The sequence below is a fragment of the Electrophorus electricus genome, chromosome 11 (assembly GCF_041902795.1).
Source record: "Electrophorus electricus isolate QZ-2024a chromosome 11, ASM4190279v1, whole genome shotgun sequence".
NCBI lineage: Eukaryota > Metazoa > Chordata > Actinopteri > Gymnotiformes > Gymnotidae > Electrophorus > Electrophorus electricus.
This window is the reverse complement of record NC_137507.1, coordinates 21,218,145-21,231,886: the sequence shown is the minus strand read 5'-3', so window position 1 is coordinate 21,231,886 and position 13,742 is coordinate 21,218,145. Positions and strand designations below refer to the sequence as shown.

The 13,742-nt window shown below is 37.4% G+C and overlaps 1 protein-coding gene across 3 annotated transcripts; it reads right to left on the bottom strand.

Annotated features, from left to right (window-relative positions):
* Positions 1-396: 396 nt before the first annotated feature.
* Positions 397-12,459, bottom strand: LOC113587322 (high affinity 3',5'-cyclic-AMP phosphodiesterase 7A-like). 3 transcript variants are annotated; one of them, XM_027025938.3, is made up of 13 exons: positions 11,968-12,459; positions 11,655-11,785; positions 5,942-6,079; positions 4,779-4,951; positions 4,456-4,519; positions 4,060-4,155; positions 3,851-3,951; positions 3,482-3,613; positions 3,211-3,302; positions 2,685-2,829; positions 2,304-2,400; positions 2,117-2,197; positions 397-1,986 (listed from the first exon to the last, which is right to left on the bottom strand). In XM_027025938.3, the coding sequence occupies exons 1-13, from the start codon at positions 11,973-11,975 to the stop codon at positions 1,823-1,825; spliced, it is 1,422 nt and encodes a 473-aa protein (XP_026881739.2). In that variant the 5' UTR covers positions 11,976-12,459; the 3' UTR covers positions 397-1,822. The 3 variants fall into 3 exon arrangements, with proteins under 3 accessions (XP_026881739.2, XP_026881737.2, XP_026881738.2); XM_027025936.3 differs by adding an exon at positions 8,765-8,825 and having other exon boundaries at positions 11,655-12,457; XM_027025937.3 differs by adding an exon at positions 8,765-8,825 and having other exon boundaries at positions 4,779-4,927; positions 11,655-12,455.
* Positions 12,460-13,742: the final 1,283 nt, after the last annotated feature.

The following is a 13,742-nucleotide window of genomic DNA, read 5'->3' as shown; positions in this document are numbered from 1 at the left end:
ACTCCCCCTGTTTTGTACAACATGACAGGTTTGTGGGAACATGTAAACAGAGACATAGTGGTGAAGGTTAGGTCAGGTGAGACGGGAGCCTAAGGGATTGTAGGACGATCTTGCTCAGTGACAGATATTTGGGAGATAACTGGTAGATTAATTAAATAATTTTTAAAAAATTATTTCAAAAATACAGGCAATTAAGTTTTTAGTGCATGCCTGTTTAATGAAGGCCACAAACATGGGGCACTTATTAATCCTGGACCGTATAAAACTATTTAACTGAACATAAGTAAAATATTTAAACTTGAAAATGTTTGCCTTGGCTATGAACACCACTATTATGTAATCTTAAAAGAGAATATTAAACTACTGTGACAAATATAAAACATTAAAGGAGACCAAATATTTTCTGTCAATTTTCATTTTATTAAAGAAAATGTTACCGCAATGGGCATGTATCAAAACCAGTTTGGCAAAAAGTTAGAAATGGCTCTCCTTCAGTCTGCTAAGATTCTACTCAAAAAGGACTTCTCACAAAATGGTAAACAGCATTTTTGACTCAGGCTCCTAGTACACACTAGGAGAATGCAAAATAATAAGAGAATCTGGCTGCATGTGTTTGGAGTATCTCTTGAGTGAATACTCCTTACATCTAAACAGGCTTTATTAAAATGTCATGAAAGGCAATGACTCATGCTAGACTAACAATACAAACTGTCTTGTGCAGTGGGGGATAAACCAAGCTTAGAGTGACAAGAAAATGGATTAACAGCATATCAATAATGTGGCAAATATCAAATTTAAAACAACAAAATAAAAAGAGTGTTGCGCTCTCTACATGACATGTTTGGTCACTCAGCCTTATGCATAGCTTATAAATCAGCCAAGTTCTCAAACTCTTCCCTCTTTTGAGCTTTTATAAAAACAATATATACTTTAGAGCCCACTGGGAATCATTGTCTGTATGAGGCATATTAACTTGCAGAGCCTTGCTGTCTTTATAAACATTGCTATAATTCTTTATAACAGTGAGGTGTGTAGCTGCTCTCTAATCAGTGGTGTGCCCTACCCAGAGTGCAGTCTCTGTAGGCAAACTCACATTGCAGGCTGGATTTACAAACAAAAACTAAAATTCGCACTCTATTTCGGTGTGTGCGTGCGCACACGTGGGCACTCATACATATGTTTTCATTCATAGTAGCAGGGACAGGAGTAGTGCTGGTTCATGCTGTGATGTGCGTGACCAAGATGGTCATGGTTCACAGTACAAAGACAGAAACAAACTTGTTTTATGGCATTAATTGCATCAGTGCACTTCAGTGTGAGTGTATTTTTGTGTGTTGTGAAAGAGGGATGAAAGAAATGGATGAAAGAAATACTGCACAACACATGTAATCACTTGCAAAGTTCAACTGTGAGTGTAGAACATTAGCACAGCTGTCCAGAGGAGCACATGCATCCCCCAGCTCCCTGACTCTGTCTGCAAGTGTGTTGGGTTTCTATTCCCTTAATGTCTTCCAACTGTTTCAAACACAAAATAAATTAAACAAGATCATGTTAAGGAGCACTGGAAGAGCAGGCAGTGTGAGGTATCTCCATATTGCTCTAGGTTTAGGAAGAAAAAGCACTCATTAAATACAATAAATTATATTTAAAATAATAATATTAGTGGTTGACTGAAGTGGGAAGTGTGTAGAAGCATGTGTATGCTCCTTGGGGCTGGCAGTGCTTCAGTCTCTTAACCTCCCTGCCATTGATGCAGTATTTATAATTTTTTCTCTCTGTGTGTATAAAGAGATTATGGTCCCAGGCTGCCCTGAGGTAGAGCTTAAGAGAATGTGCTCTGGGTGGTTCCTCTCAGATCCTTCTGTGGTAGGTGAGTCCAGTTGAACTTATTAGAAGTCATGTGACCCAGCATAACATGGGAAAGAGGTGTGTCTGAGAATCGAGCCCATTCCACAAACAACGGCTCCACCACAAAAGATATGAACCCTACAGAGAAAGAAGGACGGAGGCAAGAAAGAGAATGGTTATATGCATTGGTTGTATGCACAAGTTTGTGTGAGTGAGTTCCTGCACATTCGCGAGTGTTTTTGTGTATTTATACGTCCATGATTGTTACCGATTTGTATTTTTGCCACACTGTTGGAGTTTCTGTCACACAAAATGCTCACGTCCAAATTCAGCCTTCTTTCAATATCACCTAAACACAAACACATCCACACAGTCCAATTATCCCTGTACACAGATTGATGTCATAGCAGAAATTAGGTGAATTTTATTTCAAACCCACAAGCTGGGTTGTGTACCTTGATTAAAGAACTCCTCAGTAACTTTGTGGCTCCAGAGTTTGCAGAGGTGCCAGGGTCTGCATGGGTTACAGATATCGGCACATTTCAGTGCCATCTTAAAAAGTGAAAGGGGGAGAGATTTAGCATTATTGTAGAATTTTTAACATTATGTGTGTCTACATAATGTTCAGTGTTAATCAGGAATGTTCAGAAACATGTCCAATTTTTTCCTATGTTCAGTGAATCCACAGTATTGTTGTTACAACTGGTGTTAAGTGTTATAAGATGTTTTCTTAATATGCATATATTTCAGAGTTGCATTTCTATTAATTGTGTTTTTTGCCTGTCATGCTTTCATCTTTGTTTGCGTTGTAACTGCTGTTGTAGTGAGTAATACACCTGAAGTATGAAGTGTCTGTCCTGGCTGTTGTTCATGTGCAGCTCTGCTCGGTCCAGGCGAGTTCTGAACTCACTAAGATATTCGTTCTGTCTGCTGATATCAGTTGCCAGTATCAGAGAACCCAACCTTGTCTCCAAGCACTGCCTACACACACAGACACACAAAAACACAGACACCTTTTCTATTAAAAAATATTTTAACCCTCAGAACTAAACTACACAAAACAAACAGAGGAAAGAAGAAGAACAAACTGAGGGCTAGTCCCACTGTGAAGATAATGATCGCATAGTGAAGCTTTATTCTGCACACTCTTATTTACATTATGGAACACTGTCCACAGTTGCTCAATGGAGAGATTTAGTTAGATGGTATAATATAGTTTACATAAGGACATCAGCAATATACACTTTGGCAAGTACAATTTAGAATATTCTAGGACTTTGGAACTATAGATTTTAGAGTTTCAAGTTTTCTTGTGCAAAATAAATATTACAGAGTTAGGCCAGTGAGTGTGTGCATGTGTACCTGTCTTCAGATGGGAAATGGGACAGAAGACCTGATTCTCTAAGCAGGCTGACAGCAGATTTCCAGTGGTGATTCTCCAGTACAGATGTGTTCTACAACAGACACATTTTACAAATGGCAAAATATCAAAAGCATCAGTACTCTGAAAATGTCTCTACCACTACAATAATATGCATGCAGAATCAAGATTTTAATTCTGGTATTTAATATCAATTATCAATCAATCTCTATGAACACACCATACATTCTGCTAACTGATCGGTACTCTTACTTGGTAAAGTGAGGCCAGGTAATGGTTGGTATTGATAAGGAAAGTTTGATTGACACCTGGGTGATCCAAATCATGAGTTGCAGCTGCCAGCAAACCCAACAGGATATCACAGGATGTCAGAGACTCAGAGAGCTAGAGAAACACAGACATTTGCATACCCAGTTTCTTATGAGTGCAGTAGATGCACACCATTTTTGCTTCCAAACACTCACATTGTTAAAAGTACAAAGTTATTTTATAGCCTTTATGTCCTCACTCTCTCTTTCCTTTCCCTCAACTTAACCCCAGTAATACTCTATCCCTTCCTATGTAATAACCCTCCTTTCCACTTACTGAATTTCATACCTGAAAACACACACACATACACACCTGTGGCTCCTGTAGGTAGCAGTACATGGCCTGTGTGACATCAGCAGCGTGGAGAGCATTGTGATATGGGTTTTCACTATGGTAGGCTTCTTGAACTATCACTATGATAACACAAGATAACATCAAATAACACCATGCATGCTAATCTCATTTGAAGTATGTATTACCCACTGTATTTAGCAGTGTGTGTGTGGGAGGGGGGTTATTGCCTAAGAAACGTCGTAGTTTGAGAAGGTCCAGACGGAAGAGTTTAATCAGACCGTATTCACTGAAGAGATGAAATGTCAAGTCCACCAAACTATTTCCTGTGTTAGGAGGTAATCATCTTGATGAATTAGGGCTGTAATTCTTTGGACTTCAAATCACACAATATCGTCACAACACACAGCAAAACAATATTAATACAATATAAATTTTTATAAGACAATAATACAAGAACTCATTGATTTTACTGAACAAAAATGTCAAGAAAAAAAGTGCTTTCCCATTCCTCCACATCTCAAACGATACACACACACACAAAATAAATAAGCAGAATCAAGTTCTTTGTTTAAACATACAGTATATAATGAAGAGTTACAGCCACTCACAAGCAGGTGTCTCACCATTTGAAAGCCGTTCAAACAGGAAAATATCAAAGTTCCAGCTTCCGACCTTCTGCAGCATACACTACAACCAAAAGAAGATTCCATTATTGAAGACTACACCATTAAAAACAATAAAAAAAAAAATCAGGAACAAGATTTCACCATAAAATACACCAAACATACACCAAACTGTTTTTAAAATCGTAAAACTGACCCAAACCCTGTCTAAATCTGCTCCATTAGAAATTACACAGAACAACAGAGTTCTCTCTCTGTTCTAACCTTTTGCTCCATTCTCTATATTCCTTATCTTAAACTCAATTTATCCTTCTTTCTCACACCTTAGCTTGGCCAATGTACTTCTGGTCTAGCATGTGATGTGTGGCCTGGGTGTGATGTTTGCTGTAATGTGGTGAGTGCAAGTTGCTCTGGAAGCTCCGAACACTTCTGCCCAGTTGAGCTGCTTCTGATCTCACAGTGCCCCTCCGCGCTGCACAAACAACACCAAAACACCCTGTTTACAAACATGCAAACAACATCAAAACATTTGTTTACAAAGAGTGAGAAATAATCTTTTTCAGTGTGCTCTTTTAAATTAATAATTTGATAACTTTTGCCTAACAATTAAAAAAGACTATTAACTATTATTAGTCTATTAGATGATTATTAATAGACGATTATTGTCTTTTAAATGTGGCCTTTTTCTTACCTTTAACACTGACTCTACAGTTATTAGTTACATTCATGACTTCATCCATATACTTGTACTAGCAGATCAAGATTTACTCAAATGTGTTCTCTTGTGTGTTTAGGGACAGTATTATAAATTATTTTCAGTTAAGCATGTTCAGACCAGTTATGACTGTTATAGATCCCTGTGCTCTAGAAGACTGATGAGCTTTTAAAAAACAGCATTCTATCTCAACATTCCACTAAATCCTTACAAACACATGTACATACAAACCTATATGCTGATACACATACAGGTATTCATCATATAAACACATACACCCACATGCATGCACAATAGGCTTATGTACAGATGTACAAATGCACACACACGTTAACAAATCACACAGTTTCTTTGTCTGAAGCCAAACATCATTTAAAGGACACTGTATAGCCTGGTTTTCTCTCCATTTTCCCAGTGTTAACTAAAATGAGAATGAAAACCATTTTCTATTCTAAAATAAGTGTTCTTAAGGTAAAAATCTTCAGCCCCATAAAAATGCAGACATATGGCATATCCTCTGTATCACTAGGTTCATAGGATACTACAGGTCTGAATGCTACAAGTCTGAAACAACAACAAAAAAAAATCCCAAACAAAAAGTAAAGCAAACCTCAATGAATTTCAACAGATGCTTTACAAAACAGAACTATATAAATATAATCTGGTCACCATCAACAAATATGACTCTTTTTTGACTTCCTTCTCTGTTTATCACGGTACAGTCGATATGAGTATAGGTGATCATCTATGTTCATTCGTGCATATACTCACACAAAAGAGGCCTGAAGTCTGTGCAGAAGTGTGCGTGTTGTCGTCTCTGTGTACTTTCATGTCTGACTTTCTTCTCGCTCTTCTCTGCACTCACCTGTCGCTCGAGCGTATAACCTGTTTGAGATCTCAGTCGAACATCTGCAATGTAACACACCCAAACCCAATTTATAACTTGAAATAACAATTAATATGTTTCCTCAAAGGTTACCTGGATGTATCAGGTTTCATTCCAAATTATCGATAAGTGTTCTCTTCTGGTGAAGTGATCTACCCTAAGTAACTTTAAGAATAAAAAAGCTAAAGGTTAGAACAAGCATTTTTCAGGGACCATCAAGAGACCTAATGCTTTCTGGTAATCTTTCTGCATATAGAATTTAATCTTTATCGTCACTGAACTCGGGTACAATAACATTTTACCTTGCTTCTTTTACAGAGACCACAAGGCAGTGCAAAACAAAAAAAAGGGTTTACAATCTAAATATCGTTAAATATATATAATATATTTACATTTTTACAAGTGGTTGGGTGTTCTAAGAGCAATAAATATTAATAAATAGGTAAATACTGGAAATTTTTAATGTTTACTGTAGAAACATTCTGGGGGTGAGGGTGGGTGTGTCCGTATATGCACACATCCTTTGTGTGTGTGTGCGTGCGCGCGTGCACCAGACAAGATCTAGATTAATCACTGACTGCTGTGGTATTTAAACTCACTGTCACTTTGCCTAAGACAATGCTGTACATGTAAACAACTGATGTTCACTTTATATGACCATATGCAATACATAATTCATTAGACTTAAGTTCTGAAGCTCTTCTGAAACAGTGCTGGTGCAAGTGAACTAAGGTTATAACATCCTAAATTCCTCTTCAAATACTTAAATCTTTATTTAGTTAAATATTCCTCTATTTAATGTTTCCCATATATTATCAAAAAGTGAATTCCATGTATTAGTAAAAAAAATTATTAATTCGTCTGTAGCTGCTCCATCATAGACTTTCCACACAGAAATCAACTGATCATTGCACTGAACATAATTTATAACTGATAGATTTTGTTCTGTTAAGTGAATAATCCAGCAGTAAATGGCTATTTCAATAAGCAATTATTCTACCCTGCTTTCCTGACTGCTAAAGACCCACATGTATAGTCCCAAACGTGGCCTAGTGAGGGCTGTAGTAACTTTTGTTATTGATTGTTATTGATTGTTATTGCTCATATGACTGCATGCATTAGTTTCATTGCTGAAGACTTGCACATATTAGAGAAACCAGATGGAGTTGTGATCTGAGATTTTTGTGATGCAAGACCATACTGCATTAATCTGCACGATATTACTCAGTTTTTAGAAAGGGCTTTAAAGCAGTAAGTGTTGAAAAATGATGAAGCTAGGATTTGGCTAACTGAAATAAATGTAAGCCCTTGGTTATTTCGTTGTAATTATTATCTAATATTACTATGCGGCACTGATACACATAGTAATATTAGATAACAATATCTGCAAATAATGACAGTTTTCAAAATTATCTTAATTTCCATTCCAAATTGTTCTGTAGTTTATGACTAAAGATGTTGCAATACTACATTTTCAGTACCTTCAGTACTGGCTGAAACCAATATTATTTTTATTAGATTTTTATTTTTATTTGCAAGACAAATACTAAGCTTTTAAAAGTAATTTCTAATTGAAACACTTTGAACATAGTACTTTTAGAGAACCATGTTAAGCAAACTGATCAAGCCCACAGAAGGAAATACATGAACAACAATTTTTTCAGTTAAACACTGCAAATATGTGAAAAATCAGACAGATTTTAAAAACTAGTATAATACCTGGCACTAGTATAAAATGAACTCTACACTCAAGTCTCATTCTACATAAACCTAACAATGTTAGTTGTTATTTTCTTGATCTGCTTTTCTTTACAATATGTTGCGCTACAAGCAATTATGTAATACTTCAGGCTAGAATTCATATCAAATTAGGGTTGTTTTTTTTAATGAAGTATCTGTGGATTTGCAGACAGATAGAGGGTGAAACTTTCCACAGTAGGTTGCCTGCCACAGCAGTGGTATCATGCACTGGCGTGACATTCCAACTCGTGCATGTTAAAGCTTGTAATTGACCTCTGCAGTGACCTACTGTCACTGAAAGGTGAGTGAGATTGCATTATGTAGACAAATCACGTTACCTTACTTTATAGTGAAAACATGTGTTTACTAGCTGCTCATTATATCAGTTTGTGCAATTTTCAGCTTGCCACTGCAGAAAATGTGTATAGGTAACACAAAAATTAATAAAACTTCTCTTCTACTGTTACTGATTTCCCACTTGCTAGATATACAACACTGTGGCATGCTGCAACCAATGCGGGCCTTATTCAGACCAAGGCAGCCTAATTTATGCAAAGGCAGGAGAATTGCGACAAGTTCCTTAAAAATAAGATAACATTATTCTCAGATCTCACAATATTTTCACATCTCACATACTGTAATAACTGCCTTCTGTAATCTATGCATGATGGATCCTTTCCCTCTACCTAAATATTTCTTCTTGTAATTACATAATTGTTTTCAAAGAATATTATAATAAAGGATATTATAAACTATAAATAAATAAAGGACATTATAAATTATAAATAAATTATATTTAATAAAGTCCCTTTTCAGTCCTCTTTTTTCCCCCCCGTTTGAGTTCTGGATAAAACACCCAACACCACCTACCACCTGAACCTTAAAAAAACCCAAAAAAACACCAGTTTTTACTGTAGGAGTGTGTTGTTTTTTTTTTAAAGTGTGTTTACAGTGAGATGCTGACATACCTAGCATGCGAATGAAGAGGGCCGTTTGGTCTGAGCTGTCATACGAGATCGCTCCTCGTCTCTATCATAAACACACAAACAAAGCAATATGTAAACTGCAACACTGCAGTACACATCTCTATTGCTAATATTTATACAACCCTTGCCAAGGTTTCAGGCAAGCAGATGTATTTACCATATCATTGTCTAAATGTCCTGAAATCAGCCCACATGCTGACATTTGTTTGATTTACAATTGAAGAAACTAATTCAAGAAAGAGACCTAACAGCCCAGCCTTAGACTGCCTTCAAATGCTTTTTTGTAACCATCTGATAACTTAAAACAGATTGATAAGTCTTAGGATCCAAAAACATTTCTGCTTTTGTTTACTTCAGAAGATCAAAACTGTGAAAACTGCACAAGTAACACAAACAGTAGCAGTAATGAGTTAGAGTGCATTTTAAGTGTTTTGTGAATGCTTGAATAATAGACACACACAAAGCACCCGTTATACATGCACAATCATGCTCACATGAAACATTAACATGGATGTCCGGGAAGAGTGGCTAATTTATTTATTCATTGTCTCTCTACAATAGTAGGTAGAAAACAGCAGTGATAAAGATGGAAATATAGCTTACAGATAATATTAAAGATGTGTTTGGGTGGGATTAATCACTTCAAAAATCTCTTTAAACTTCAAATACATGTATTTAACATCGCTGAGTTGCTCAGAAAGATTAGCTCTCAGATTTGGATGTCGATCACAATTAGCTACAATTTATAGATGACTCTTGAGTTCAGTAACAATTAGCTTTGAATGATCTTTTATATAAAATACACTTTGAGATTTTATTTTTAAAAAGGCCAAGTTGTAGTTGTTGTTTATATTATTATTTTTGTTTAATGTTATTATTATTATTATTATTACTACTACTACTACTACTACTACTACTACACAAAGCTAAATTCCCCTCTTTGCCAGGTAACAAAGTCCAAAGTCAAGATAGTGCAACAGAAGAAGTGAGAGACATTCCTATGGGACAATCCTAAATTGAGGCCCAAATAATTTTGGTTACAGAGGAAAGCTACTTTATGAAAATGCCTCACTGAGTGGAATGCCCCACTGGTCAACACAAATAGCACAATCTTGCTAAACAAATTTCAACAGCATGTACAACAATACTAGACAAGTATTATTTAAAATATTAAAAAGGATAATTAAATTATGTCACTTTTATTCACACACAAACATGCACACAAAACCATAACAGATTCGGGGAAGTAGGCACCAAATACTTTAAAATAATGCCTGTGTGCCTGTCAGTTAAACTTTTTTGTTTTAATCTTTTACTGTCAAATATGATGCAAATGATAAAACCAACAGTATGCAATCATTCAAATCTAGCCAAATCACCCTGACCCACAGTCTCACTCAGCATTTCTATTATACAGCACCCTTTTAATCGACACATTCATATAGATTAAGCTGCTAATACAGAGCAGCCTCAACAAATTCTCTCTCTTTCTACATCTCTCTCTACATTCACTCAGCTGGCTGCCTGAAAGAAAGATTTTTTGTAAAATTCAGCTTGCATGGAGTAAAATTATAGTGTTATCTCTGTTTGGGGCACAGCTCTCCCATGATTTATCCTACAGTATTACTAAAGACAGTTTATAAAGTTATTGAATCACATCATGACTCCCTGAGCTCTCTGTGGACAACTAAAGGTATGGTACGTAATGTAGCTAAATTTCTCCAAACAAAAGAAATGTGTAACAAACTGTAACAAATTTCCCTTGCACAAAAAAAGTGCATTTTGTAGTAAGTGAGAAGAACACATTCATGTATGTGTGTGTGAGTGTGTGTTAGGGAATGTGCGTATCAGTCAGAGATAGTTCCACTCCGCTCTCTGCACTTCCTGCAGAGAGGTTGGATTTTTAGATTTACATTTAATTTGAATGTTATCTAAAGTCCTTATAGAATGTAATAAGCATTTGTGTGTGTTTGCGTGTGTACATACAGGGGCATGATTATAAGTAGGTTTGTGAACTTCCTGCAAATTCCTTCCTTACAATACGTGCTGAGAGTTCATCCAGCTCTCTCAGAATAAAGGTGAGGAGTTTGTTAAGTGCATGCTCTCCTGACATTTTGGAAAATAACGGCCTCGACTTCCTGCTTTTCCCTGTCAACGTTCTGCCATCAATCCATGTTTGTGTACGAGCATTCACATCTATGCATGTACACAACTCCTAGATGATGGTGCAGTGTTCTGTCTCTATACAAAGTTTTTAGACTGACCTTAGAACAGTTTCATATAGTACTGAATACTACAAGAATATTATTTTGCTATAAATCACAATTCAGTACTTTAACACTGATAACACCTCAGAATTCTGGGTGTCAGATTTACTGTCAGTTTAAGGTGTCACAACATTGCATAATGTAGTGTTTCCACTGCTTTGAAACACACCTGAATCATCTCATCAGCTAATAATAAAGGCCTTCTTGCTTTAAAATGAGGAAATACTATACAGTACAGTATTCAGGGAAAGGCTTACCCCGCTGCTGCCACGAACCCACAGTACAGATGCAACACGTTTTTAACAATATACAGTAATTTGGCCAATTAAATAGTAATAGGCGCATAACTCCACTCGGACACACGTTATTTTCCCAGGGATATAAGTCTCTTCTGGGTTCTATAATGCCACGTGCAAGTGTGGAAGAGATTATCAAAATGTGTTAAACCATGTTTACCAGCCGAACCTAAGAAAGCTACTCCAAAGGAAGTTCAATGCTGCAGACATGCGCGTATAGGCCCGTTGAGCCCGCGCTGTGTCTTTAAACTTCTACGGGTTGCTGCTCCTCACTCCAACTGACACGGGGTCCCGGATGAGTTGACGTACCTTTGAGAGCTGGCGAGGGGCCGGTCCACCAAACAGGACTTGGCTGGAGGTGAGGCAGATTGCACCGCGCCGGCCGAGGACGTGTTTCGGTACCGGCCGGTCCAGCGGCAGCACCGGCAGCTGGTAACATACTTCCATTGAAGTCAGGAGATGCGGTACAATAAATCAATGTCGAATCAAATAAAAAAAAAACAGACGACCCAGAACATTAGGAAAGCCGTTTGGAAAGACAGCCTATTCCAATAGTCCTTTGCTTTGTCCCATATTTCAGTTGTTAAGTTTCAGTGCGAGAGGTCGAAAGCAGGCCACGTACCAAAACATCACTTAGCCTATCCGCTTCCTCTTGTTGAAACAATATATTAAATCAAGTCGAAGGGCTTTGTGACATTTCAACATCAAACAACTCTCGGAGGCCTTTCAAGCGTAAATGTGAAATGAAAACTAAAAAGGGAAGACGGTGTCGTTGTCTGTAACTGGCTCGCGTGTAGGCGAGTCCGTCCCGTCCGATCTGCAGCCGTAAGGCAAAAGTGGCAAGTTAACAACGCAAATACAATCCTCGCGCTGCAGGCGACCGCAGCGCTCCGGATTTACATAGCCTACTCGAGTGAAAGAGTAGGCTACTGCGGGCTTCCTGGCTAAGACTAAAGAACATTTTATCGACGGATGAAAACAATATCACCAACACGAATGAAGTACTTGCCGACTGTAACTATCGAATCGTGACACAAAGAGACGACGGATTGTTCGACATGGGGCACATTTTCCCCGGCCCCTTTCGAAACAAAAGCACTGTCAGAGGTGGGATTTGAGTACGTAAGGACGCAGAAACGGTCTCGTCCTATTATTTTCACCCTGTAATTTAAAAACTCCTCTTATTGGAAGATAAATTGACCTTTTCCTCGAGGAAAGAAGCTTATTGGCTACAGACGTTAGCAGGGCCGCCTGTAATGTTATAATATAACAATAAATGATTTTTCGAGTAATCAGGGGGCTGCGCTATCCGGGGTACATACAGGCCTACTTTATAGAGCCCGATGTTTATAACACGATTTTATACGGTTTTAATATAATATACGACCTAATATTAAACTATTCATTTAGGTAGCTATAGTTCTTTGTCGACATTCAGTACATCACAAGGAAGTCTATCTGGTTGTGTGTGCTTCCAAAAATGAATTAAGGCGTAATAAGTGTGATTAAGTGTGTTTTTATTGTTTGTGTTTTTGACCTCTGTCTAATATTGGACAGAATTATTCTATTTATTATAATCCATTCGGCCTATGTCTGCTTTAATCACTAGAAGAAGGCATTTTATCAGTTCGCACAACTGAGAAAACTACAGCAAAGAGCTGAGCGTTTTAATAAAGTACCCAGTCTCTTGAATAAAGTTGCAGAGCCAAAGGTTTATGGACACAGTTAAACTGGGATGTTGATTCTATTGCCCCTCCACTTTCATATAATTGCTCAAGTTTGTTGATGGTATCACAGTGCCCTCCTGCCTGTGCCAACGTCTGATTCTCCATTTTAGTTAAGACTGCGGAAATTTGTTTGAACTACTGTTACCACATACACCTTGTGTTAAGTGCAGTGTGCTCTCAAAAATACCTAACAATTTGTGGAGACTATTCTCCTGCTTGCAATTAACAAGACAAATACATGCATGTGTGTTACTACTTTTGTTACTACTACTACTACTACTACTACTACTACTACTACCTGAATCTGGCCTAAATTTCTTTACTGAAGACAAGAAAGTACTTTAAGTTGTTCTGGACAGGGGCATGCTAAATATTGTAAATATAAGCAATCATATCTACATTGCTGTAATGCTGTAATGATACCAGTGCATAATCCAGCTAATATGACCCTGTTGCTGCTCGTCAACTTCTCAGTAAACGCCAAACCTGCTTATTTGCCTTTTGTATCTGGGTAGTTGAATTTATACCTCTCTAGCATACTCTAGATATGACACAATCAGTAGTCTCCCTACACTTAACATAGGTGTTTCCCTAACTCTTTATACATATCCTGGTGTTATGGCCCGAGTGCCACAGGGCAAGGAGCAGGACACACAGACTCCATCGACGA